This window comes from Myxine glutinosa, chromosome 2 (assembly GCF_964187855.1).
Source record: "Myxine glutinosa chromosome 2, kmMyxGlut1.1, whole genome shotgun sequence".
NCBI classification, from domain to species: domain Eukaryota; kingdom Metazoa; phylum Chordata; class Myxini; order Myxiniformes; family Myxinidae; genus Myxine; species Myxine glutinosa.
Genome location: NC_136262.1, coordinates 103727850 through 103755838, shown reverse-complemented (window position 1 = coordinate 103755838; position 27989 = coordinate 103727850). Strand labels below are relative to the sequence as shown.

Sequence of the window (27989 nt, the reverse complement as noted above, 5' to 3'; positions counted from 1 at the left end):
AGCCACCACTTGTCAACGCGTCATCATCTTTAACTCCGCCCCCCATTCGGTTTTCCCCTCCCATTTGTCCGCGTCTCCGATTTGTTCCGCCCCATTTTACGCGTCGACGCTTCGCCGCGCTCTCATTGCGAAAGGCGTACATGATTCTGCCAAATGATGCCCAAGGGTGATAAAAGTGAAAGAGGCGGAGAGATCGACAGAAGAGGAGGCTTCAAGCGACGGAATGACAGACAAACAGGACACGTGAAAGAGGCTTGTTGCGTTAAGTTCAGATATACATTCGAGTGACAACTCACTCAGACAGACGGGCGGGATTATCGGCACGTCAGCCGAAGCCGGAATGTGAATCGGACGAGCGGACACCAAGTGACAAAGCAACAGACGGCAGACGTTCACTGATCGTCCGTTGTAGTAATACCACGTCGGTGTACGTCCTTCTCCAGCACGACAATTGCGTGGCACTTCGTAACGGTAAGGACAAGGTGACGCTCGAAAAGTTTATCACGTGAGAGTTTTACTTGTTTGAAAGTTTTTAAAAGTTAATTTTGAGGCGGGATGTTTACCGGAAGTTTATCACGTGAGAGTTTTACTTGTTTGAAAGTTTTAAAAGTTCATTTTGAGGCGGGATGTTTACCGGACCATGGAAGGTCCCCCCCCGTAAACATCATCCTGTGCTCTTCCCGGATGGCGGGACCCGTGTGTTTGATGTGTTTCCTTCCCCTGGGTTGTTTTGCTCAAGTCCGGCGCCGTGTACGACTTCCTGTCCCCGTCTGTCTTTGTTATTACGAATTATTTACTGTCCAATCCGGACGGATCCATGTTCATGCTGCACAGGTAAACGATCGTCCCGCTTTGCTCGTTTTACCCGAAAGTTTCAGCGATTACGTATGTATTTGTGTGTAAATATATGTCTGTGTGTTTCTGCTGACTTTTCCTGAATGCGGTTGTTATATAGGCGCCCGCGGAACTACGTAACTTCCGGTTAGTGCACCCTTCGCGACAAGTCACGTGATTGGATACGTTGAAAACAAACCACAAAAGGGCACGTGTTACAGCTTACTTCCGGTAGTCTCGCCCTCATCTATTATTTACTAGCGGGAGTAGGGGGCACCCTCGCCCTCCTAGCGGGAGCACCTAAGGTGAGTCACCTGGTGTTGGCCTAATGGTTAGGGCGGCGGGCTTGGGATCCTAAGGTCCTGAGTTCGAATCCCGATTAATTAATGCCAGGTGGGGTTGACTCAGCCGGTCATCCTCCCGAGATCGGCAAAATGAATACTAGACCACTGGTTGTGGTTATAGAGAAGCATTGCATCAGCGGCAGATGCGCCCACATAAAAATGATGCAACCAGCAGCCGGGTGACTACACACGAACCACCCACCACCTGAGGTGAGGAAACGCGAGGTGAGGTGAGGTAACGTGAGGTGGGTTAACGAGAGGTGAGGTGACGCGTGTGATAAAGACGCTGCACCGTAATCGCCAATATTGTCGTCACCGTTGTGAGAGTTGAGTTGTAGTCACTGTAATCACGAATGAAGGGGGAAACGGGCACACTTGATTGGTCAGTGCCACAACCAATCGAGGAGTGAATATTGCTGACAAAGCTACAGCCACAAAAGCTATATTTATTAGAGTAGATATTCCTTTGTGGATCACTTATCCTTATTAGATGCTGACTTTCAACCTCCTGAAATAAAGGTCTTCACCTGGTGAACAGAGGTGTGTGTGTGTGTGTGTTTTTGTGTTTTTGTGTTTTTGTGTGTCTTCCAGGCGATGAAGGAGCATGTGTGGAAGCAGCTGTTGGCTGGAAGCTCTGATGTGGATTGGTGTGAACGTAACTATGTAATTGTGCCATCCATCGCAGAGTTCTACAACACGGTGAGACCCCCTTATGAAGGTATATAAAAACCAATTGGCCGATTGTATTTCCAGGGAAAGCACACTCAGCTTTTATGATTGGGTTAATTCGATTCCTGTATGGTGTGACAATAGGTGAGCAATGCCCTATTCTTCGTGCTGCCACCCATCTGCATGCATTTGTCGAAGCAATATGCCGAGCACTTCAGTGGTGATATCTACCTGGTTTGGGGTTTACTCGTGTTTGTGGGTGAGTCTCCAGGTCACTTTCATTGTCAACGGTGCATAATGCGAACAGACCTATCTGGTGCTTTTCCAACTGATATGGTGGATGTTTAGCTTGATTATTCGCAAGCCCTCACACCTTTCCATTTCCTATTAGGCCTAGGTTCGGCCTACTTCCACGCAACATTGAGCTTCCTGGGACAGATACTGGACGAGTTGGCCATCCTGTGGGTCGTAATGTTCGCGCTTGCATCTTGGTTCCCTCGGAGGTTGATGCCTTTGGTGTTTCGTCGTAGCCGGTGAGACATGACTACAAACGAGCACATTTGAAGATCTACCTGATGGTGTTTCTTATCACACGAGAATTAATTGAAATAATTTAGGCCATCAAAGAAGTAGTACTAATTAGTAAGAAAATGTTTTTTTTTTAAACAAAAAACATTTTTATACATGTTTATGTACATGTCCTTATACTTTTTTGGGTTGTCTTGGACTATTGGAAATGTCTCATTCACAAAACCTTATAAACGTCCATGCATGTACATGACTGACTGCAAATGCTGTAGCAATCATGGGGCCTCCAAAGACCGATGAGATTTCCAGGCGGAAATAGGTCAAATCTTTCTCCTCTTCGACCCTTAATTACCTCCGCCACCAAAGGTGGATAGAGGTTATGTTTTCACCCCTGTCTGTCTGTTTGTCCGTTTGTGAAAAAGATCTCCCAAAAAGTTGTGGATGGATTCAGACAAAATTTGGCAGGACGAAATGATTAGATTTTTTGGATTTGGATCCGGCTAGTATAATTTTTTAAGTGATTCTTCACCATTGGGAGATGGGGCCAAAAACGATACATAGCAGGTTATCTCAAAAAGTTGTGGACAGATTTGGATGAAACTTGGTGGACAGGTTGGGTGTCTGACAAGAACTAATCGATTCGATTTTGGTGAAGATCTGAATATGGATTCGGATATGAGAATTATTTAATATTTTAAAGTGATTCTTCACCATTGGGAGATGGGGCCAAAAACGATTCATAGCAGGATATCTCAAAAAGTTGTGGACGGATTTGGATGAGACTTGGTGGACAGGTTGGGTGTCTGACAAGGACTAATCGATTCGATTTTGGTGAAGATCGGAATATGGGTTCGGACATGAGAATTATGTAATTATTTAAGTGAATCTTCACCAGTGAGTGAGTGATAGGGCTAAAACCAATATATAACAGGTTATCTCAAAAGTTATGGACGGATTTGAACGAAACTTGGTGGACAGGCTGTGAGTGTGACAAGGACTAATCCTTTCGATTTTGGTGAAGATCTGAATATGGATTCGGCTACAAGAATTATTTAATTTTTAAGTGATTCTTCACTGTTGAGAGATTTTTTTTTTTTGATTATTTTTTTTTGTATACAAGGTCGAGGCTCGTGTAAGAGCTAACATTGATCACAAAGACAAACTCACACAAAACATCAAACGTATGATAAAGGGAGCGGGAGAACAAGATGGAGAGCAGATATTGCAGAATAAGGATGACAAGTAAGAAACTTGTCGATTGGATCTAGAAATGAGTTTATTTCCTGACATTTGTCTTGTCCCACTTGAAGAGATTTAATAATGAATAAATAAAGAGCAACTAATGTTTAAAATGAGCCAGGGGTGCAAATTGTATCCAAATTCCGAGAAGCAAATGAGCTGCCGCTGAAGATGCCTAGTCCGCTCGCATGGCAAACATTCGTTTTCAATGCTCGCAGTGGAATGAATCCAATTAAAGATGAAAAACTGATGGTTTCACAGAAACAATCGGGTGAAAAGCGATATATAACATGATATTTAAAAAAGTTATGGATGAGTTATGAATAAACTTGGTGGATGAGTTGGGTAGGTGACAAGAACAAGCCAATTAGATTTTGGTTAAGGTCCAAATCCAGATCCGGCCTATCAGTGGGATACAAAACGTAAACTGTTCACCAGGTGGAGGTATGCTCTCAACTGAGTGCCGTTCTAGTTTGTGTATGTGCCGGCGGTTGAAGACCGTTTGGCTGTAAGGAATCTGCCGACAGGACGGTGAATAGCCGAGCGGAGAAATGCCGGCGACTTTTTTTTTCTTTTTTTTTTGTATACTGAATCGAGGCTCGTGAAAGAGCTGACATTTACTTCACAAACAAATCAACCAGACAAACAAAATATATGAAAAGAGGGAGCGGAAGACAAGATGGGGAGAGAAGGGGAAGCACACAAACACTTGAGAGCACACAACATTTGAGAGCAGGGAGATGTGTGGGAGGGAGAGGGCTTGGGGGGAGGAGGCGTGGGAAGGGGGGGGTGGGGGGAGGAGGCGTGGGAAGGGGGGGGTGGGGGGAGAAGTATAAAACACAAGGACACCAAGGACTTCCAGGACAGAAGTTGGTATTTCAAAAAAGTGGAATTGGGGTGAAATTAGCGGGGGTAGAAAAGATCAAGGTTTTGGATGGGGGAAGATGAGAGATGGTGGTGAACAGCTGTTTTAAAGACCTGGAGGGTGGAGTGGGATTGAAGAGAGTGAGGGAGTTTGTTCTAGAGGTGGGAGAAAAGAGGAGTGAAGGTGAGCAGAGAGTCTTGATTTTGGCAGTTTAACCATAAGAGGGTTGCAGGCAGATCTTGTGCGACCTGTAGGAATATTTGCGGGACAGAGCCCAGAGAGTGCTTGGGGGGCAAGGCCAGAGAGGAGTCGGCAGAAGACGGAAAGACCACCAATCTGCCTGTGGTGAGTGAGTGAGAGGCCCTTGGAGTTAGCTTCATCGCGGGAGATTCCAATGATTCTGAATGCTTTGGTTTCAACAGCGTGAAGACGAGCTAGGTGTGAGGCAGGAGCACCAGCCCAGAGGGGAGAGCAGTATTCCATTGAGCTGCGGATGAAAGCCTTGTATGTGGTGAGGAGCTCAAGTGTGCCAAGGAAGGACTTCGCATGACAGAGGATGCCCAGTCGGCGACTGGCTTTGGAGGCCAGATTTGAAATGTGGTTTTCCCAGGAAAGATCATGGCAGATAGTGAGACCCAAAAGCTTGAGTGACAGAACTTCTTGGAGAGGATTATTCAGAAAGTGGATGGGAGGGTTGTCCAGTCGGTCTTTTCGGAGAAACATCGTAAGAGTGTGAGATTTGTCAGTATTGAAAGACATGTTTCACTTGTTTGCCCAGTCTGTGATTTTGTCCAGGTCTGCAGAGAGTGAGGAGGCTGCAGACTGCCGATCTGAGGGATGAAGAATGGAGCGACAGAGAGTAGTCATCAGCAAAGAGATAGAGAGGATTTTCAAGAGAGTCAGAGAGATCATTGATACAACAACAACAACATGCATTTTAAAGGCCATTTTCCCTGCTAGAGCGGGGGTTAGCCTTGCGGTCCCCATGACAATCTTCTCCATTTTGCCCTATTTTCTGCATCTCTCCTTGTTAACCCCCTTGCCCGCATTTCTTTTTCCACCATCTTTAGCCAAGTCTTTCTCGGTCTTCCCCGTCTTCTACTTCCTTCTACATTCATTTCCATCACTCTTCTCAACCAGTCACTTTCATCCTTCCTCAACACATGACCAAACCATCTCAACCTGTTCGTCTTCACAGCATCAATCACAGGCTCTATTCCCATCATCTTTCGCAATTCATCATTTGTCTTCCTCTCTCTCAACGATACTCCGCACATCCGTCGAACCATTCGCATTTCCACCCTTTCCAAGGATCCAATGATCCAGAGAGATCATTGATGAAGACCAGAAAAAGCACAGGGCCCAGAACACTGCCTTGGGGAACTCCAGCCTGAACAGGAAGAGGAGATGAGAGAAACCCATTCAGGGCCACACGTTGACTACGACTAGAGAGGAAGTCCGCCAGCCATGCGTGGAGATTTCCATGGATACCAAAGGAGGAGAGTTTGGTGAGCAGAGCGGGGTGCCAGACCGCATCGAAGGCACGTGATATGTCGAGGGAGACAGCTCTAATTTCCTGTTTGGCATTGAGGACCTCCATCCATTGTTGAGACAGCAGAAGCAGCATGTCCAGGGTAGAGTGACCTGGTCTGAAACCAAATTGATGATCAGAGATCAAGCCATTGGAGAAGAGGAAAGATTTCATATCCGAAGCAATGATGGAATTCCATGACTTTGCTGATAATTGGGAGAAGGCTGATTGGTCTGTAGTTGCTAGGATCTGTTAAATTTGGAGGAATCCCGACATCCGTGAGGTAAGTTTTACATCCAGAACTGAGGGAAGATCTACTGTAATCTATATACCCCACAATGGTTTGGTTAATAACATGCCATCACAAAACCGAGGTGAATTCCTTACTTCTGCGGCTGTTAGTCCGTACACCGCTTATCATTGCATCATGAACCATACACCGCTTCAATCCATCAACTTTGTATTCATGACATTGGGATTCAAGTGTTATTCTCATATTTACTATATGATTATTATTATTACTATTACGAAATGATACTACTGAAATGATACACTACTGTATTAAGAAACTTGGGCTTAATTTGTCCGAAGCAGTCCAAAGGTGAGGCATAAAGCCTAAGGCCTATATGTGCCGTTTTGTAAAAGATGTAATGCAGATGCTTTCGTTATTTCATGGTCATTTTAACAATCGGTTTGTTTGTGTTTCACACTGAATGTAAAACGTAAAGGTAGAGCATGGCGATTGTGATATATGACAGGTTCGACGATATGTTTGGCCTGGACAAAATTGGAATCAAAATACCGGAGTGTGGAGAGTCAGCCGCAGTACCGCCGTAATGACATCAGACGTAATCACATCACCCTGTCATGTGACCAGATCCTCAGCTCTGATTGGTATACGTTTGATGGGACATACATATACACATACATACATACATACATACATACATACAGTCATGTGAAAAAGTAAGTACACCCCATGTAAAGTTTTGACTTTTTCAACATATTTCAACATACAGCTATTTGATCTTCATTTCAACAATATTGATAGATAAAGGTGATATAACAAAACAAATATCATGAAACATTTACATTTTGTAGTCATTTACATTTACATTTACAAACCCTGGTGTTGGGCTAGTGGCTAGGGTGTCAGCTTAGGATCCTAGGATCCTGGGTTCGAATCCCGGTCGATCGCTGAATTAACGCCAGGGGGGTTGACTCAGCCTGTCATCCTTCCGAGGTCGGCTAATTGAGGACCAGTTCACTGGTAATTCCCTGTTTGTCGTTAAAGGCGGCAAAAAGGGTTGGCGTCAGGAAGGGCATCCGGCCGTAAAACATTGCTTCAAAAAGGGGACCGAAAAACAACAACAACCACGGTTCCCGAAAAAGGCCAACCCCCGCTTGCGGGGAAAAATGGCCTCTTAAGGTGGTTATTTTATTTACATTTTGTAGTCCATTGTATAATTTAAATAAACATAAATGCAAATTTCGCATGTGGAAAAATTAAGTACACCCCTACATTTATCACTACTTCAAATACCTAAAATTAGAATCAGGTGCACCACTCTGGACATGCTGCTTCTGCTGTCTCAACAATGGATGGAGGTCCTCAATGCCAAACAGGAAATTAGAGCTGTCTCCCTTGACATATCACGTGCCTTCGATCAGGTCTGGCACCCCGCTCTGCTCACCAAACACTCCTCCTTTGGTATCCATGGAAATCTCCACGGATGGCTGGTGAACTTCCTCTCTAGTCGAAGTCAACATGTGGCCCTGAATGGGTTTCTCTCATCTCCTCTTCCTGTTCAGGCTGGAGTTCCCCAAGGCAGTGTTCTGGGCCCTGTGCTTTTTCTGTTTTTTTCATTCATCAATGATCTCTCCGACTCTCTTGAAAATCCTCTCTATCTCTTTGCTGATGACTCCACTCTCTGCCGCTCCATTCCTCAACCCTCAGATCGGCAGTCTGCAGCCTCCTCACTCTCTGCAGACCTGGACAAAATCACAGACTGGGCAATCAAGTGGCACATGTCTTTCAATCCTGAAAAATCTCACACTCTTACGATGTCTCTCCGAAAAGACCGACTGGACAACCCTCCCATCCACTTTCTGAATAATCCTCTCCAAGAAGTTCTGTCACTCAAGCTTTGGGGTCTCACTATCTGCCATGAACTTTCCTGGGAAAGCCACATTTCAAATCTGGCCTCCAAAGCCAGTCACCGACTGGGCATCCTCCGTCGTGCGAAGTCCTTCCTTGGCACACCTGAGCTCCTCACCACATACAAGGCTTTCACCCGCAGCTCAATGGAATACTGCTCGCCCCTCTGGGCTGGTGCTCCTGCGTCACACCTAGCTCGCCTTCACGCTGTTGAAACCAAAGCGTTCAGAATCATTGGAATCTCCCGCGATGAAGCTACCTCCGAGAGCCTTTCACTTACTCACCGCAGGCAGGTTGGTGGTCTTTCTGTCTTCTACTGACTCCTCTCCGGCCTTGCTCCTCCAGCTTTCTCTGGGCTCTGTCCCCCAAATATTCCTACAGGTCGCACAAGATCTGCCTGCAACCCTCTTGTGGTTAAACTGCCAAAATCAAGACTCTCTGCTCACCTTCACTCCTTCATTCCTCTTTTCTCCCGCCTCTGGAACAAACTCCCTCACTCTCTTCAATCCCACTCCTCCCTCCAGGTCTTTAAAACACCTGTTCACCACCATCTCTTATCTTCCCCCATCCAAAACCTAGATCTTTTCTGCCCCCGCTCATTTCACCCCAAATCCACTTTTTTGAAATACCAACTTCTTCCTGGGAGTCCTTGGTGTCCTTGTGTTTATACTTCTCCCCCCCCCCCCCTCCCCATGCCACCTCCCCCCAAGCCCTCTCCCTCCCACACATTCCCGATGTCCCTGCTCTCAAATTTTGTGTTTATGTGCTTCCCCTTCTCTCCCCATCTTGTCTACCGCTCCCCTTTTAAATACTTTGTTTGCTTGTCTGTTTGATTTGTTTGTTTGATAAATGTTAGCTCTTTCACGAGCCTCGATTCTGTATACAAAAAAAACCAAAAAAAAAAACAGAATGTCATCACGGGACCTACAGGTAGCTCTTGCCACTGTTGATGTCAAAGTGCACGAGTCTACCATTAGAAAGAGGCTGCACAAATTTGATCTACATGGGAGGTGTGCCAGGAGGAAACCTTTGCTGTCCAGAAAGAGCATCAGGGCAAGACTAAAGTTTGCCAATGAACACCGAGGCAAAGACCAGCACTTCTGGAACAAAGTGCTCTGGACAGATGAGTCAAAGGTAGAGCTATTTGGCCACAGTACCAGAAGACATGTTTGGCGAAAACCAAAGACTGCATTTGACCACAAGAACCTGATACCAACTGTAAAGCATGGTGGTGGAAATATTATGGTTTGGGGCAGCTTTGCTGCATCAGGGCCTGGGCAGCTCACCATCATAGAATCCACTATGAATTCTTCATTGGACCAGAGGGTGCTTGAGGATAATGTGAGGCCATCTGTCGGAAAGTTGAAGCTCAACAGAAGGTGGACCTTGCAACATGACAATGACCCTAAACATTCCAGTAAATCCACCAAGGAATGGCTGAAAAGAAAGAAATGGAGGGTTCTGGAATGGCCAAGTCAAAGCCCGGATCTAAATCCCATCGAGATGTTGCGGGGGGATTTGAAATGAGCTGTGAATGCAAGAAACCCCTCAAACATCGCACAGCTGAAAGAATTCTGCATGGAGGAGTGGGCAAAAATTTCTCCCAGTCGATGTCAGAGACTGGTGGACAGTTATAAGAAACGCCTATTTGAGGTTGTTTCTGCCAAAGGGGGCAATATCACCTATTGGAGCCAAGGGTGTACTTACTTTTTCCACATGCGAAATTTGCATTTATGTTTATTTAAATTATACAATGGACTACAAAATGTAAATGTTTAATGATATTTGTTATATTATATCACCTTTATCTATCAATATTGTTGAAATGAAGATCAAATAGCTGTATGTTGAAATATGTTGGAAAAGTCAAATCTTTACATGGGGTGTACTTACTTTTTCAGGTGACTGTACATACATACATACATACATACATACATACATACATACATACATACTGTAACGATTTTGAGAAGTGTAACGGGTTTTGAGAAGTGTAACGGGTTTTGAGGAGTGTAACAATTTTGGAGGAAGGGTAACGGATGTGAAGAGTATGGTTTTGGTATGGTAACATCCTGGTAATGTAAATAATGGTCGCAGCCGTCCTCCTAATTAATTTCATAGAACATACACGCAGGTCACGATATATCTTTTAAATAGTGTATTTCCTTATTCCATGTAGGCTAAGTATGTGTTTTCCACTAGATTGACTTTGCATTGTATCAAACAAAATAAGCGTAGGCCCTTCCAATTTCCCCAAAACCTCCCTTCCATTTGCCTTCCGCATTTTGGCTGGTTTTCTTCAAACCACCATTGGCCACGAGGTAAGGTTGGGGAAGAAAGGCGTGTCTCCACCTCGTCATAAGAAGCAAGGAGTGAACCGGCCCTAACAGCCAATCAACACCGCGGTGAGTGACCCGGTAGGCGTGCCCTCGGAGCCGGCGGCTTAATTCCGCCGGAGGTGATAAAAGCGACTGCAGGGGACTGCTTTAGGAGTCCAGATGAGAGATGACTGGAGAGGAGCAACGAGGCTGCACCAAGGAGAGGGCTTGAGAGATACGCTGGGGGATGACCTGGAAGAGGAGCGCAATCCACCGCAATACCTACCTGCCTGCCTGCATGCAATATCCCCTGCCGTTGGAGAGACGCGCTGAACGGAGGGAGACGGCTCCACCCCAGGAAGAGGAGCAGGTGTGCCGAGCCAGCGCGTGACGGCCGCGGATACGCGACGGAGGTTTTCCCGCCAAAACCGCGAGGGGTGCTGCGGCCTCCGACCTTGCCTTCCTCCACGCGTCCACCTCAGCTATTCCTTCCTGCAATATCCACCGTGTGAGTGTGAACGTCCTGTCCTACTCGTTTGTCTTGGGGATTAAGTAAATGAAATAGAATAAGTTAACAATGCACTGTGTGACTGCTCTTTTCCATCTATTGCTGTAAATAATATTGGTCGCTCTAAAATATTGCTTGTGTGTGTATAATAAATCTGTTCTTCCTCCGTATTCTTCTTCTTCTTTTTCATTCTCTTGCGATCGCTTTAGAGATTTCCCGATTGAATATCCGTGGGGCGATCTGGTCAACGTCGGGTGAAATCGGGTTTTAATCGGGGAGTAACTGTTCGGACGCGGTTAAATACACCACCGCTCGGTCCATATAACATCTAAAAGCCGCGTCTGTAACAATTGGTGTCGAGGAGTTGGATTCGAACCTGGGACTAAATTTGTTAGGCCCAAATTTTGGAACACCAATTGTACTATTAGAGTAACAATTGGTGTCGAGGAGGGAGATCGGACCCGAAATCGGACCCGAAGCGCGCTTAACGCGCTCAAAATTACAAGCTGCCGAAATTTATTTTGTTTTATAAAGCAAAACCCGAATTTTGAGATCGCGCCATGGACAATCAAGGCGATCGGATGTCGGTGGGAGAGATAGACGGGTTAGGGGTAACCCAGGAACCAGGGGAAATGTATGTGGAAGAAAGGGAGGAGGAGAGCAATGAGGAGGCGGTTGAGGGGGTGTCAGACGCGCAAAATGGCGCTCTCGCGCACGTGGTATCAGACGCACAAAGGGGCGGCTCGCACGAGCGCGGGGTAGCCGCGCCCGCTGCGCAAATAGCGGGAATTGATGTGCGGGACCTCATGGCGCAGATTAATGCAACCATACTAATGGCAAATATGGGGCTAGAAGCAAAAATGGATGCTCAGAGTGAGCGATTAGAGGGCCAAATGAGGGCTCAGGGTGAGCGATTAGAGGGCCAAATGGGGGTAATGAGGGACGAAGCGAGGGGTACTGGTGAGGGGTTAGACAAGAAATTTGGGAAGTTAGACAATAATTTTGAGGAGTTAGACAAGAAATTTGGGAAGTTAGACAATAATTTTGAGGGGTTAGACAACGGGATAAAAGAGGTGAGAAATGGGTTAATGGGGGTAGAAAACAGAATGGCCGCTCAAGAGAATCAGTTAGAGGGGGTGAAAAATGGGTTAATGGGGTTAGAAAATAGGATGGAGGACAAATTGCGGGAAATAGGGGAACAATCCGCCCGGGAAATCGAACAGATGGGGAACCAGATGGAGGAAATACGACGAGGGGTGAGTGAGGAGGTCTCGGGGCTGCGCGAGGAGGTAAAGCGAGGCGAAAAGCGTATAGAGAAAGAGGTGAGAAATAATACGGTAAAGTTACAGGGGGGAATAGAAGATCTGACGGAGGAGGTGGAGCAGCTGACAGAGGGACAAACTAAGTTAGTGGAGCAGGTTCAAAAGAACACTGCGGTACTAGGAGGGTTAAAGGCGACACAAAAAGAAATTAAAAACGAATTAATAGCGACGCAGAGGCAATGTCAGATGGTACGAGAGGAACTGACAATGAGGGTGGAGGAGGTGACAGAGATAATGGAGACAAAGGACCGGCAGGTGAGGATGCACATAGAGACGGTCACGGTAGCCTTAGAGGACGAACTTGAGGGGACGCACCGAGAAATAAAAGAGGTTAAACAAAAACTAGAGGAAGTGGGAGAAGAGGTGAGTGAAATTAAGAAGGGACGGACAGAAACTAAGAGGGAGATAAAGGAGGAAGTCATGGAATATGTACAAGGTCTGTGTTCAAATCATGATGTGATGCTCACTAACCAAATAAAAAGTTTGCAGGTGGCAAAGGAGGTGCGACGAGGTACGGAGGTGAGTGGCAATGTACATGATGTGAGGGGAGATTCAGTCGGCTTGGGGATTGGTTTGGATCCGGGTGTTCGTGAAAGGCCGTTGGTGAGGTGTGTGACAGGACCGGTGTGCGAAAAAAGAGGTGTGCGAGAATGTCCGACCATGGGGTGTGTGAGGAAAAAGTGCACGCCGAGGAGTGAGTGTACCGTCAAGAGTGAATTGGTCAAAGCGCGTGTGCGAGGGAGCACAGGGAAGCGCGGTGTGGTGAGTGTTACGGAGGAAGTAACGAAAAAGTGTGCGCGGGAGGACGCGCGAGAAAGGTGTGTAACGGACGGGTGCATGGGGAAAGCGCATGCTGTCAAGAGTAAGGGAGAATGCATGCCTGTGGTGAGTGTTACGGAGGAAGTAACGAAGAAGTGTGCGCGGGAGGATGCGCGAGAAAGGTGTGTAACGGACGGGTGCATGGGGAAAGCGCATGCTGTCAAGAGTAAGGGTGAGTGCGCGACTGAGAGTGGAGGTGAGAGTAGTGAGAGTGAAACGGAGCGTGAGCTGGTTGTGATAGGTGAGCGAGGATGTACACCTGGGATGGAAGGATGCACACCTGGAATGGTAGAGCGTGAGTGGGAATGCACGCTGGAATTGGTAGTGAGACACGTGGTTGGGTGTGCGGGTGAGAGCACACCTGTGATTGTCACAAAGGAGGTGACCGAGGAGGGGGCGCGAAGCGGTGTATTGGTGAGGTGTGCGAGCAACGAATGTGTGCCAAAGTGTTCGGTGGTCAGGTGTGTGACCAAGTCGGTGAGCGGAGTGAGTGTACCGAGGTGTGAAAGAAAAGGTACGAGGAGAATGGGAACGGCTGCATGTATGAGCAAGAAAGAGGTAGCGTATGCATGTAAGCCTGCAGGTGAAGCGTCGACGGTAACCGGGTTAAAGGTTAGGTCGACTTTTAGCCGGATCGGGCCCTCGGTGCGTGCCGGGCTTCGCGTGCCGCGAGAACCAGCGGAGATCCGAGCCACGGCGGGTTCGAAAGGACCGCCGTGCGCGATCCACGCTGGGCCTCGCGTGGAGCGGCCGCGTCCGGGCTCCACAAGGCGGAGCGGGCAGCTCGATAGGAAGGGTCGTCATGGCGACCACTTTCTATTGAGACGTGCCGGCAGGTCGAGATCGGGACATTGGATGGCTCCACGCCGAAGTGGTGCATGGGATCTCGGCCCGGGTAAGCCTCCGTCCCTGCCCCGAATGCGGGACGTATCCAGCCGCTGGCAAAAAAACGACCCGCGTTCATTGCTCGGCTGTACGAAGCCGGGCTGTAGATGTGAATTGGCGCACCGAGAGGATGTAATAAGTAGACGGGTGATGTGAATTGGCGCACCGAGAGGATGTAATAAGTAGACGGGTGATGGTGATAGTGATAGTAGTGATTTGAAACGAAATTTAGAAAAGTGAATAGAATTGGCAGTAAATGGAAAATTTTTGAATTGTTGGATTTGGACGAGCGAAATTGGTAGTGAGAGACCCCCGATGTGGTGGGATGGCAAATCCACCATCCCTCACAGGTGGGGGCAAATGCGCTATAGATTATGGGGTTTATGGCAGTGAAAACGAGCCAGGGAGGGCTTGGATAATGATAGGGATCTAGCGAAGATGACCTTAGGTAACGATAAGGTTAGTTAGTGACTGATACCTGTAGTGGGGACGCAGGTAGGTTAGTGTGGTTGATAATGACGTGGGAGCGCAATAGTTTAAAGGGACGACTGGGAAGCGCAAGTTTCAGAGGGGAGGAGTTAGCTGAGATGATGCCGTGTGTGGGAGTGATTGAACAGGTGTGATTGCACAGGTGTGCAACTGAACAGGTGGATGGAGCAGTGTATGAGTGAGTGATGGTGATTGTGTATTGTGATGACCAAGTGGTCCAGGAAGAAAGGAGGGTGCAGGTGGCACCAGGTGAGATTGCACAGGTGTGCAACGACAGGTGAATGGAGGGCAGGTGTATGGAATAAATGGTATGGAGTATTGGAATGGATGGTCGTGGAGTGAGTATGGTGGAAATTGTGGAGTGGAGTGGATGGTGCGAAGGTGTGAATGGGGGAAGAGTGGACCCCCATCACGGATACCCGGGGCGGGTAGTGTAAGTGTTAGGTAGAGGGTATAGGTAAATTGTAGTTGGATATTGGCATCTGTGGTGCGGGTGACAGCATGGTATGTGGATGGGTGCGTTGGTGTTGTGGAAATGGCTGGGCGTGTAGCCTGTTAGTGTGTGTAGTTGGTTTGGGCACTCCACCACTGTAAGGATGTCGGCCAGGTGAGGCCGCAGGTGGGCTCTGGGAGCCGGTAGTAGTTGTGTGGATGGGGCCCGAGGATCCGGAGGACGGACCCGGGTAGCCCAGTGCCAAAGGGCACCAAGGGGTGACAGAGCCAGGAGAGGGGCTGCCCCCAGTTAGATAGGTTAGGGTGAGGAGCTAGGTAAGCTCGGGTGGCAACTACAGTGGTGGAGGTGTGCAGGTGGGTAGACCTGTTGGGAGAGGTACACGTCGCAGCCCAGAAATTGTGCTAGAGCACCGGGAGATGAATCGGGGGAGTGAGACCCCAAAAATTGAGGAGCACCACAGTTTGGCCAATGGGAATTGGTTATTAGAACCCATAGTGTAAGTTGGCCAATGGATTGGCAGGGAAAGACCCCGGGTAGTGTAAAGTGTGTTAAAATCATTTAGAGGATAGTTAGGATGAAGGATCTCCTCACACCATCTGCATCCACTCACCTGAGGTGACAGGTACTCCACACCATGCCATGTTTGATTATTTTTTACTGTGCAAATGTTTGAGTTGTGAGACGCATCATGACGTGGGTGTGACATTGTGCGTAATTCCATCTCTCCCTCCTTTTGAGGATTGATGATGAATTGATGATGGCAAATTTTGAAGTAGAGGGATTGTGGTGACGAATTTGGTATAAGGGAAATATGGGGAAGACGTGACAGTAGTGACGAATTTGTAAATGGGTAGATTTTGTAAATATGGGGTAAGAGCAAGGGTAGTGTAGGTGACAGGGGGGTGACGTACGGTAGGGACGAGCTTTCTCACTTCGCCCTCCGTACGCATTTCACCTTGCATTGCCTTGTTTGACGTGTACCCTTGTGACCTTACCCCTCGCTCAATTGTCTTTCTTTTGTCTCCCACATGACCTGTGCGCCATTGGGTGCCGAGGGGAGCGTGCGTGAGGTGGCCATTGTGCGCCCGAGATTCCCAGAACCAGCACGCATTGCGTTGATGTACCACTTTATGGACCGCTGTTCGGCGGCCAAGTACCACTTGATGGACCCCAGGTTCTGGGGCAGAGCACCTCTGTTGGAGACCGGCCATAGTGGCCAGGGAATCTTGCTTGCGGACCTCGGTAAGGTGGCACCTATGCCAAACAGGTGGACCACCCTTAGTTGGGCCCTGAGGCCCTAAATAATAATAAAAAACGAACACAAGTTGTGCTTTTTTATTATGTCCAAATAGGCCGCATGAAGCCAGAAGACGTCAGGAAGAACATCGGCCCAGCACACAAGGAGAAGACCACCACCAGTTGTTTTGTTGTGTTTATTATGAACCATGGTAACCGCACCGGATGGTGTTTTTGGGTGCTTTGTGGTGTTTGGGTGCTTTTGGGTGCTTTGGTGGTATTGGTACTGGTGCATCGATGCAATGCGTGCTGTCTCCTCCCTCCCGACAGGAATTTCTTTCTCTTGTTCCCTAAAAAGAAAAAGAAAAAAAAACACACAGGTCCTGGGTTGCGTTGTAAATAAGAAATCACGTCCTTGTAAATAATGCTCCCCACCGTAAATGTATAGTTTCAGAATAATTCCGTAATTCGGTTAGCTGTGGGCTTGAGTCTGTTAGACAGGATGCAATGCAATAGGGGGACATACTTATTTGTGTTTTAAAATTGTCACACTCAGGGTCAGGTTAATTGTAGAGGGAATTACACCTACATGTCACACTCAGTTAAGTCTAGTAGGCCCGAGGACGTGCCTGAAGAAAGGAGGGTGCAGTGTAACGATTTTGAGAAGTGTAACGGGTTTTGAGAAGTGTAACGGGTTTTGAGGAGTGTAACAATTTTGGAGGAAGGGTAACGGATGTGAAGAGTATGGTTTTGGTATGGTAACATCCTGGTAATGTAAATAATGGTCGCAGCCGTCCTAATTAATTTCATAGAACATACACGCAGGTCACGATATATCTTTTAAATAGTGTATTTCCTTATTCCATGTAGGCTAAGTATGTGTTTTCCACTAGATTGACTTTGCATTGTATCAAACAAAATAAGCGTAGGCCCTTCCAATTTCCCCAAAACCTCCCTTCCATTTGCCTTCCGCATTTTGGCTGGTTTTCTTCAAACCACCATTGGCCACGAGGTAAGGTTGGGGAAGAAAGGCGTGTCTCCACCTCGTCATAAGAAGCAAGGAGTGAACCGGCCCTAACAGCCAATCAACACCGCGGTGAGTGACCCGGTAGGCGTGCCCTCGGAGCCGGCGGCTTAATTCCGCTGGAGGTGATAAAAGCGACTGCAGGGGACTGCTTTAGGAGTCCAGATGAGAGATGACTGGAGAGGAGCAACGAGGCTGCACCAAGGAGAGGGCTTGAGAGATACGCTGGGGGATGACCTGGAAGAGGAGCGCAATCCACCGCAATACCTACCTGCCTGCCTGCATGCAATATCCCCTGCCGTTGGAGAGACGCGCTGAACGGAGGGAGACGGCTCCACCCCAGGAAGAGGAGCAGGTGTGCCGAGCCAGCGCGTGACGGCCGCGGATACGCGACGGAGGTTTTCCCGCCAAAACCGCGAGGGGTGCTGCGGCCTCCGACCTTGCCTTCCTCCACGCGTCCACCTCAGCTATTCCTTCCTGCAATATCCACCGTGTGAGTGTGAACGTCCTGTCCTACTCGTTTGTCTTGGGGATTAAGTAAATGAAATAGAATAAGTTAACAATGCACTGTGTGACTGCTCTTTTCCATCTATTGCTGTAAATAATATTGGTCGCTCTAAAATATTGCTTGTGTGTGTATAATAAATCTGTTCTTCCTCCGTATTCTTCTTCTTCTTTTTCATTCTCTTGCGATCGCTTTAGAGATTTCCCGATTGAATATCCGTGGGGCGATCTGGTCAACGTCGGGTGAAATCGGGTTTTAATCGGGGAGTAACTGTTCGGACGCGGTTAAATACACCACCGCTCGGTCCATATAACATCTAAAAGCCGCGTCTGTAACAATACATACATACATACATACATACATACATACAGACGGATAAACTGTTCTGGATGGCTTTGCCCTATGGGCTATGCCGTAAAAACTTCAGGAATATTCATATATTCAACCATCCTCAAATTAAGGGTGTCCTAAAGGGGAAACGTAAAGAAATATTTAAGTAAATCCTCAAATCTTTCCTTGAGGATGCTTTATGCAACCGGACCTCGGTCTTTATCAACAAGGTAATGTTATCGTGTCTTTTGAGAAGCAGTATGGAGAAAATGTTTTCTGGTAATGCCATAAAAAGGAGCGTTACACCGGATGTCATAATGGAAAAGCAAGTCAGACCAAGTTTTTGTGTACTTTTTCGCTGATTTAATTGATTCTACCCCTGTTTTTATTAATTGTATTCAAAGTACAAAATGAGTGTTTATTTATTTATTTATTATTTCACCATTTGGTGTGTGCCAGTGCACGGTTCAAGGCTGCAATGTGCCTGCTCACACTAGCAGTCTCTTTGCTGGGCTTCATCAAACCAACAATGAACAGCCTGACTTTGATGATGTTTGGCCTACCCTGCACCATGCTGCTCGTTTGTGAGCTCAGGAGGTATGTCCTTGGTAGCTCTCCTTTCATGTGTATATAGTGCTGGGCTCAATGCCATGCAGTCAAACCTGACTCTAAAATTCCATTTTGATGCAATGGCAGAAGGAGGCACTGCATTGCAAGCTTTCTTTTAGGGGGAACTTTAGGCCTGACTTTAGTGTCGTTCATGGGCTTAAATCATCCTTTGACGTTTTTCAAGAACAAATCTTTGGGTCAGTTTCATGGCATCGGAGCTTGAGTTCCATTAGAGGTCTCGATGAAATATTTACTCGTATGTTTAACTGCATGCATGATCTCTATACTAACTGGATTGTCTGTAACGACCGAATGTTGAAGTAAACACGCCGCCATCTTGAGACCCCAAAAATAAGTGACAGCACGTATTGTTTGGCCCGTGTGTGGCATGCATTTAACGTTTTAAAATCGATCACCCTTAGACTGCAGAGAAATTTTGATAATTTTTTGCCACATGGCTTCAGAATCTCCGGAGTGGTTTTTGCATACCTTAAACGGGAATAAAGGTGGGCTTTTTTGAGTAATGGCTTCCTTCATGCCACGCTATCGTGCAGGGCAGACTTGTGGAATGCTTGGGATATTGTTGTCACATGCACACAGTGACCACTCTTTGCCATAAAGGCCTGTAGCTCCTTCAAAGTTGTCATTGGCCTCTTGGTGGTCTCTCTGATTAGTCTCCTCCTTGCTTGGTCATCCATTTTGGAGGGACGGCCTGATCTAGGCAGGGTCTTGGTGGCACAAAACGCCTTACACTTCTCAATGATTGTCTTAACTGTGCTCCAAGGGATATCCAAGACTTTGAAATATTTTTATTCCCATCTCCTGATCTGTGCCTTTCCACAACTTTATCCCGGAGTTCTTTTGAAAGCCCCTTGGTGCTCATGGTTGTCTTTTCTGTGAAATGCACTACCCAGGAGAGGAAACCTCCAGGAACAGCTGATTTTATTTTGAAATAATCAGAATCACTACAATTTAACACAGGTGGAGAGGTGATTTTTTTTTTTAAGGTGATTGGTTACACCTCACCTACACTAATTTACAATTGTTATTATAATGGGGGTGGACACTTAGCCAACCAAGATATTCTATTTTTGTATTTTTAATTAATTTTCTGAAATTTGTCGAATTTGTTTTTCACTTGGAAGTTGTGGGATACGATGTGTAAATGAAGGTGGAGAAAGTCAGATTTAATGCAATGTAATTCCAGGTGATAAGGCAACAAAAGGTGAAAAATTTTAAAGGGGGTAGATACTTTCTATAGGTACTGTATATACAACTACTTGAACAAATCTCAAATACCACTGCTTGATTTACACTGACGTTATTCATTTGAATTTGGCTCTACAGTCGTGTCATCGTGAGGTATTCAAATAGCATACGATCACCCCGTCATGAACCTTGTTAGTTTCTACTATCTTCTACAGCGTGTGTTAAACACAAACTCGTTTTTATCTTCAATTTGTTGTCCTCATTGTCTTTATTCGTTTATAGTCTACAAAATATATCGGTAAATGAAAATAGTTTTTCCTTTTATTTTAGCGAATAGACCGACAACGCAATAAAAAAATTAATATGGCGGCCTCCGTGTGGTGGCATAGTCGATACAATTTCCAAACAGGGTGGAGTTGAGAGCTTTGGAATTGATTGTGGTTCATTGTCTCACATATACCTGTTATCAACAGAAACAAACTCTTTATTCGTTATCATCGAAATAAATTTAATCGGCATGAAAAGTAGTTACCGTAAAATGGGGTGAATAGGGACACAAACTGAAAAAAAGTTCGGAAACGTTTTTCGCTCAAAATTGATAACCATACTGATTTGTTGATATTTGGGTTGAAAGTGTTCTCTTGTTTTTTTAAAAAGCAACTTATAGTCCCATTAACCCCATATATGGGTTAAATAGGAATAAATAGGATTTTTATGGCTGTCCCCATTCACCCCGTTTTATGGGTGAATAGGGACACTCACTAATACAAAAAAATAATAATCAAGAAACAATCCTGAGTTTCCAACTTATTGCTAAATTGATAGCTCAGATGGATGCACATAATATGCACCCATAATATAAACCATGGTGCCAATGAAAAAAAAATGGGATAAAAAGTTTCTCCAAACTGTCCCTATTTCTTGATTATTATTTTTTTGTATTAGTGACTGTCCCTATTCACCCGTAAAATGGGGTGAATAGGGACAGCCATAAAAATCCTATTTATTCCTATTTAACCCATATATGGGGTTAATGGGACTATAAGTTGCTTTTTAAAAAAACAAGAGAACACTTTCAACCCAAATATCAACAAATCAGTATGGTTATCAATTTTCAGCGAAAAAAGTTTCTGAACTTTTTTTCAGTTTGTGTCCCTATTCACCTTGCTGTCCCTATTCACCCCATTTTACGGTACCACCATTCATCCAAACAAAATTGTAAAAACAAAAATGAGACATTTAGAGGTGTTTATGCTTTCCAAATGTTTGTATACGAGTACGCAATATGTAGACATCTGCCAAGATTGCCGCGAGAAGGCAACTGGGACATCCCGAAGTGTTTACTCTCTGGGGTAAATAAGCATAGTCGTATATATTAAATAGATTCACAATGAACTTGGATTCTTGAGGAGACAATTTGGCCAATCAAACCTGTGCTACATCAGTACCCCATGAATTCAATTTAAAAGTTGAGCAACTTAGTCACGTGAAAAAGTAAGTACACCCCATGTAAAGTTTTGACTTTTTCAACATATTTCAACATACAGCGATTTGATCTTCATTTCAACAATATTGATAGATAAAGGTGATATAATATAACAAATATCATGAAACATTTACATTTTGTAGTCCATTGTATAATTTAAATAAACATAAATGCAAATTTCACATGTGAAAACAGTAAGTGCACCCTTGGCTCTAATAGGTGGTATTGCCCCCTTTGGCAGAAACAACCTCAAGTAGGCGTTTCTTATAACTGTCTACCAGTCTCTGTCATCGACTGGGAGAAATTTTTGCCCACTCCTCCATGCAGAATTCTTTCAGTTGTGCGATGTTTGAGGGGTTTCTTGCATGCACAGCTCGTTTCAAATCCCCCCACAACATCTCGATGGGATTTACATCCGGGCTTTGACTTGGCCATTCCAGAACCCTCCATTTCTTTCTTTTCAGCCATTCCTTGGTGGATTTACTGGTATGTTTAGGGTCATTGTCATGTTGCAAGTTCCACCTTCGGTTGAGCTTCAACTTTCTGACAGATGGCCTCACATTATGCTCAAGCACCATCTGGTACAATGAAGAATTCATAGTGGATTCTATGATGGTGAGCTGCCCAGGCCCTGATGCTGCAAAGCTGCCCCAAACCATAATATTTCCACCACCATGCTTTACAGTTGGTATCAGGTTCTTGTGGTCAAATGCTGTCTTTGGTTTTCGCCAAACATGTCTTCTGGTACTGTGGCCAAATAGCTCGACCTTTGACTCATCTGTCCAGAGCACATTGTTCCAGAATTGCTGGTCTTTGCCTAGGTGTTCATTGGCAAACTTTAGTCTTGCCCTGATGTTCTTTCTGGACAGCAAAGGTTTCCTCCTGGCACACCTCCCAAGTAGATCAAATTTGTGCAGCCTCTTTCAAATGGTAGACTCATGCACTTTGACATCAACAGTGGCAAGATCTACATGTAGGTCCCGTGATGACATTCTGGGGTTCTTAGAGACTTCCTTCTGCATCTTGTTGTCTGCTCTCGGGCTGAACTTGCTGGGGCGGCCTGGCCTGAACAAGTTGGTAGTTGTTTGGAATCTTCTCCACTTGTAGATGATCTTCCGGACAGTCGAATGATTGAATTCAAATTGTTTGGAGATCTTTTAAAATCCCTTCCCAGACTCGTAGGCATCTATAACCTTCTTTCTGAAGGCCTCAGAGAGCTCTTTTGATCTAGGCATGATGATGCCGCACACTTCAACAACGAGCAAACCAAACTAAATGTCTGAGGTTTAAATAAGACAGGTTCCTCCAAGATCCTCTCTAACGATGTTCTAATCATTTGCACCTGAGCTGGTGCACCTGATTCTAATTTTAGGTATTTGAAGTAGTGATAAATGTAGGGGTGTACTTACTTTTTCCACATGCGAAATTTGCATTTATGTTTATTTAAATTATAGAATGGACTACAAAATGTAAATGTTTCATGATATTTGTTATATTATATCACCTTTATCTATCAATATTGTTGAAATGAAGATCAAATAGCTGAATGTTGAAATATGTTGAAAAAGTCAAAACTTTACATGGGGTGTACTTACTTTTTCACGTGACTGTAAATCCACTGGTAGGCCTACTGGGGGATGACAACAGTGGGGCAAGCACAGAAATCATCAAGGCGTTTTATCTTTATGATACCCATCCAGTTAGTGTAGAGATCAGTGATGCACACTGCACAGTCGACTCAAAGCTGTTTAGCCTGGGTTTGAATGCCGACCCAGCTATAAACTGTCATCCTGGTGATTCATCAATGGGTGTGCCGTCCCTCAGATGGACGTTAAACTGGCGTCTCATCTGCTGGCAATAGCTGATGGGCGTTAAAGATCTCACAGTGTACTTCATAAAGAGGAGGCGAGTTATCGCTGGCACCATGGCCAAATTCCGAATTCCTGTCCGAACAAGCAGGGTGAAATGCATTAGCGGCACAACTTCCCCCTCAGCCAATGATGCTACCCAGCAGCCTTGTGCTACATATGTAAGAAGAAGAAGAAGAAGAAGAAAAAAAGAAAGAAAAGAGATCAGTGATATGTGGTGCATGCACAGTAAATTTGTAATTTTAAACAACCTTCATCATCATTTCTGCTGAGCTTCATAAGTTGACTTCCAACTCTCCAAACGCTTCTTTGGAAAGGATCTTGACAGGCAGCTTCCTATTTATCACAATCACTGCCTGGGTGCAGGCCTCATTTGGAAGCTATAGACTTGGATTGGACAAGCCTGGTGTTGGCTTAGCGGTTTGGGTGTGGCTTGGGATCCCAGGATCCTGAGTTTGAATCCTAGGATTCTGAGTTTGAATCCTCGTCGATCATTGAATTAACACCAGGGGGGTTAACTGAGACTGGTGTTGGCTTAGCGGTTAGGGTGCGGCTTGGGATCCCAGGATCCTGAGTTTGAATCCTCGGATCCTGAGTTTGAATCCTCGGATCCTGAGTTTGAATCCTCGGATCCTGAGTTTGAATCCTCGTCAATCATTGAATTAACACCAGGGGTGTTAACTGAGCCTGGTGTTGGCTTAGCAGTTAGGGTGCCGGCTTGGGATCCTAGGATCCTGAGTTTGAATCCCGGTCAATCGTTGAATTAACGCCAGGGGGGGTTGACTCAGTCTGTCATCCTTCCGATGTCGGCAAATTGAGTACCAGGTTGCTGGGATGAATGATCCTGGTGGGTACCCTGATTTAGAATAGGTACACCGTATTCCGTATCCCTGCGCATTGTAAGAGGTGGCTAAGGGTTGGCGTCAGGAAGGGCATCCGGCCATAAAAACATTGCCTCAAACAGGGAACCATGAGGTCATGGGGCCCGCAAGGCTAACGTCTGCTCTAGCGGGGGAAAATGTCCTTAAAACGATCATTCATTCATTCATTCATTCAGATTTGGATTGGACCCAACTTAAGGGATTTTGCCAGGGTACTAGGGTACTGGCTCAAATGGGATCTTGCCAATGGATCAAACTCAGTACCAGGTCATCTGCAGGGGTGAATCCAGCACCACAATAATGCAATAGCATTGTTAATTTTGTAACTTATCCAGTGTAATATGTCATAACAGTCAGGTAATAGTAACAACTGTTGTATAATAAGCACAGTGTAAAAAAAACGCTCTCCTAACTCACGAATGTTTTGTTTGGTGTGCGCCTTGAACTGTAACCTACCTTACCTTTAAAATTCGTTCTAACATGGACTTTGCTTTGATAATTATATAAAGACTGTTTGTCTTGGTGTTTATTTTGTTCTATTGCACAATTACAAGGGTGTGGTGCGTACTTCCTTTGCAGGTGCGAGAACGAGCGTGTATACAAACTGGGTGTGATCTCCGGCGTGTGGTGGTTACTAGCGCTGGCTTGTTGGCTCAGCGATGTACTCTTCTGTGACATGTGGGAGTCGGTCAACTTCCCGTATCTGCATTGTGTCTGGTCAGTGGGGAGAGGATAAGTGGTGCACCGACATGTTTGTTTTACAACATAACAACCAAACATTGACCACGGGAAATCCTATCTTCTCTTCTTTGGCATAACCTGCATGAGGATTCATTTGGAATCGGATCGGAAGTTTACGTTTTTATTTAACCAATTTTATTCCACCCGCTATGCAAATAGCCCAGGTGAGTTAACTGGCATTCAATGACGATGCTCAATGGTTTTTTTTGTATTCTTGGTTATTGAATTGAGGATCACTGGGGATTTGGCCAAACAATGGGTGTGTGGGAGAATGGGGAGCAGGAAAGGATGCATGGGGTGGACAGGATGGATTTATAGAAGGAAACTCTCAGGAAGGAAAAACTGGAAATTTGGATGGAGGTGGGCTTGGGTGTGGGGTTAACGGGAAGAAAAGATCATGGTTTTTTTTTTCTAATCAGATTGAAAGACAATAATAAAAGTAGAAATTTGGTGTCAATTTAAATGTCCGAAATGTTGTCTTTAATGAGGAACTTATTTTGCTGTTTGCTCTTTTATTTAATTATTACTTCTTCATATACGCACTGTACAAGGAATGCAATTGGAAGGGAAAAACACCTTTTCCCATATGAGTCGACTCGTATTCCACCCCAACACTAAAGCTATTCACAAACAACATGACAAGTATGACAGTTATTAACAGGAAGGGAGGGAATTAATAACCCCGTAGTGTACAGAGAGTGCATTTGCGCACAGACAGACACGCGCACAGGCACGCGCCCAGGCACGCGCCCAGGCACACACACACACACACACACACACACGCACATACATAGACATACACATTCACAGACATACCAGACTCGGTGGCATAATGGTTAGAGCGTCCACTCTGAATCTGGGAGGTTCTGGTTCAAACTCTATGCGACTCGTGCCAAAGAAACATGGTACATGCTGCTTCTTTGCTTGAGGCTCAGCATTTAAAATGATAGAGCATGGACAATGCTGAGAAAGCAATGGCAAACCACCCAGTGAAACTGCTTCGGCAGCACCAATGCTTCCTAAAGAGTACGGTATATCAAATGAGTTATTTATATATAAATATCACCCACGTTTTTGGAGGGGGTGGTGAGGAAGTGATGTGGGAGGGGATAGAGGGGGAGGGGGAGAGGAAGAGGGAGCAGGCACTTGTTGACAATTGGAATCATGGAGAAGTCACCCCAGAAAGTGGAATCGGGAAGTGTTGTCAACATCAGAAGGATAAAGAGGAGGACGAGTTCAATAGTTGAAGGTGATACATTCAGCTACACTTCAGCACCATGCCATGTCATTCCACTCGTTCTAACCATCGAGACCCTCTGTATGTATGTCCCCTCTGTATTAAACTCGATGCTTCTCCAACCATATAATATTGTAACCTCTTACTAATCATAGTGAGCTGCAATTTTATGAAACATTTGAAAAAGCATTATTACATTCTTAATTTATGTGTAGTAGATTATCTGTGCCTCTACCGCATTGTCAATTGCTCTGTAAATTCTCTGTTTTCAGGCATGTGCTGATTTGCCTAGCTGCATACCTCGGCTGCGTATGCTTCTCCTACTTTCACGCAGTGACCGAGGGCCCTGAGCAAGGCCCTGCGCTTAAATTCTGGCCGAGTGAACGCTGGGCTTTCATTGGCGTGCCCTACGTTGCACTGCTTTGTGTCTCCAAGGACACAACTGGACAAAAGATCCTATAAACCGTACGCGTGGCAAGCATCTACCAAGAAGACTAGAGCTCGGATCTTAAGCTATTGACAGCCTCATGTTGCTGCCCGATTATATTTTGTCCTTCCAGCCTCTCTCTGTGAGTCTAGCAGCAACCATCTAGTGGTGATAATGCCGATAGCAATGTTCATTACCTCGTCCACCGATTATGTTTCCACCCTGTCTGTTTATCTGTCTGTGAACATGATATCTCAAAACGTTGCGGAAGAATTCGGACGAAATTTGGACATGTTGGGTGTATGACGAGGACAAATGGATTCGATTTTGGTGAAAATCCGAATCCGGTGATTCTTCACCTTTGAGTGATGGGGCCAAAAACGATACATGGCACGATATCTCAAAAAGTTGTGGACGAGTTTTGACAAAACTTGGTGGATGAGTTGATGAGGTGAGAAAAACAAGCCGATTTTGGTTCAGGTCCGAATCCAGATCCGGCCTATCAGTGGGATACAAAACATGAACTGTTCGGCCTGGCAGATGTATGTGCTCTACCGAGTGTTGTTCTAGTTCGATACTATAATAGCGCTGTTAAAGCAAAGCTGAAATCGATTTTCTAATGATCAAAAACAGTGTTTTATCTGCAAGTTGGGCAATGCCCTTCAAAGCACTTGTTTATTGGCACTCTAGCACTTTATGTGGGAAATCAATGGAATTTTTGCTTGTATACAAAGTCCAGGCTCATGGAGGAGCTGACCATATTTAACTATTGAAAAAGCTAATTGACAGTATTTTTTGTCATTCCACTCTTGGCAAATCTCAATTTTGATGTGTAAATGTTTTTTTTTCTCCAGTTTGCTTTACACGATTGTGTTTTAAAGAATGAACGTCCATGACCATGTTGTGGAAGGCCCTCCCTTTCCCCCTCCCCCCTTCCATCCTCACTTTTTCACCTTTTATTTACTTTTAAATTGGTTTTCTCCGCAACCGCTTGAGCGATTGACCCGGAACTCTGAACACAGGCCAAACCCATGGATAATTTTCCAACGAAGTTACACGATGATTGGATGGAAAATGTGGTCGGTGTTCCAAAAAAAAAAAAATTCTGTAGGCATGGGTTGCAAGGAGTTTCACGCATCAGGAATAATCGGCCTCTGCCGAATTAAACAGTGTGTACCTTGTAAAACCTGATGATACAAATATATTAAACTCTGAAAATGATGCCAACCTTGTTATTCTGGACTTTTCACTTGTACGGATATGTTGGTTGCTGTGTCGTATGCAGCCTGTGGCTGCTGGTTGCATCATTTTTTTAGAAGCACGGCTGTGCCCCTGATGCAGTGCTGCTGTTGCCAGTCAGCTGGTACTCATTTTGCTGATACACTCTCATGACAATATCCTTGATGGTCAAACCTTCTCAAAACGCATCCTTCCTCCCTTTCTGGTTCTGTGTCCTGTGGTAGTTTTGGATTC

General features: G+C 45.4%; 1 protein-coding gene across 1 annotated transcript; it reads left to right on the top strand.

Moving 5' to 3' along the window:
• The first annotated feature begins 83 nt into the window (after positions 1-83).
• Positions 84-27743, top strand: ACER2 (alkaline ceramidase 2). The gene is made up of 7 exons (XM_068107606.2): positions 84-471; positions 1770-1877; positions 1992-2106; positions 2239-2380; positions 18518-18655; positions 24691-24828; positions 26362-27743. The coding sequence occupies exons 2-7, from the start codon at positions 1773-1775 to the stop codon at positions 26549-26551; spliced, it is 828 nt and encodes a 275-aa protein (XP_067963707.1). The 5' UTR covers positions 84-471; positions 1770-1772; the 3' UTR covers positions 26552-27743.
• The last annotated feature ends 246 nt before the right edge of the window (positions 27744-27989 follow it).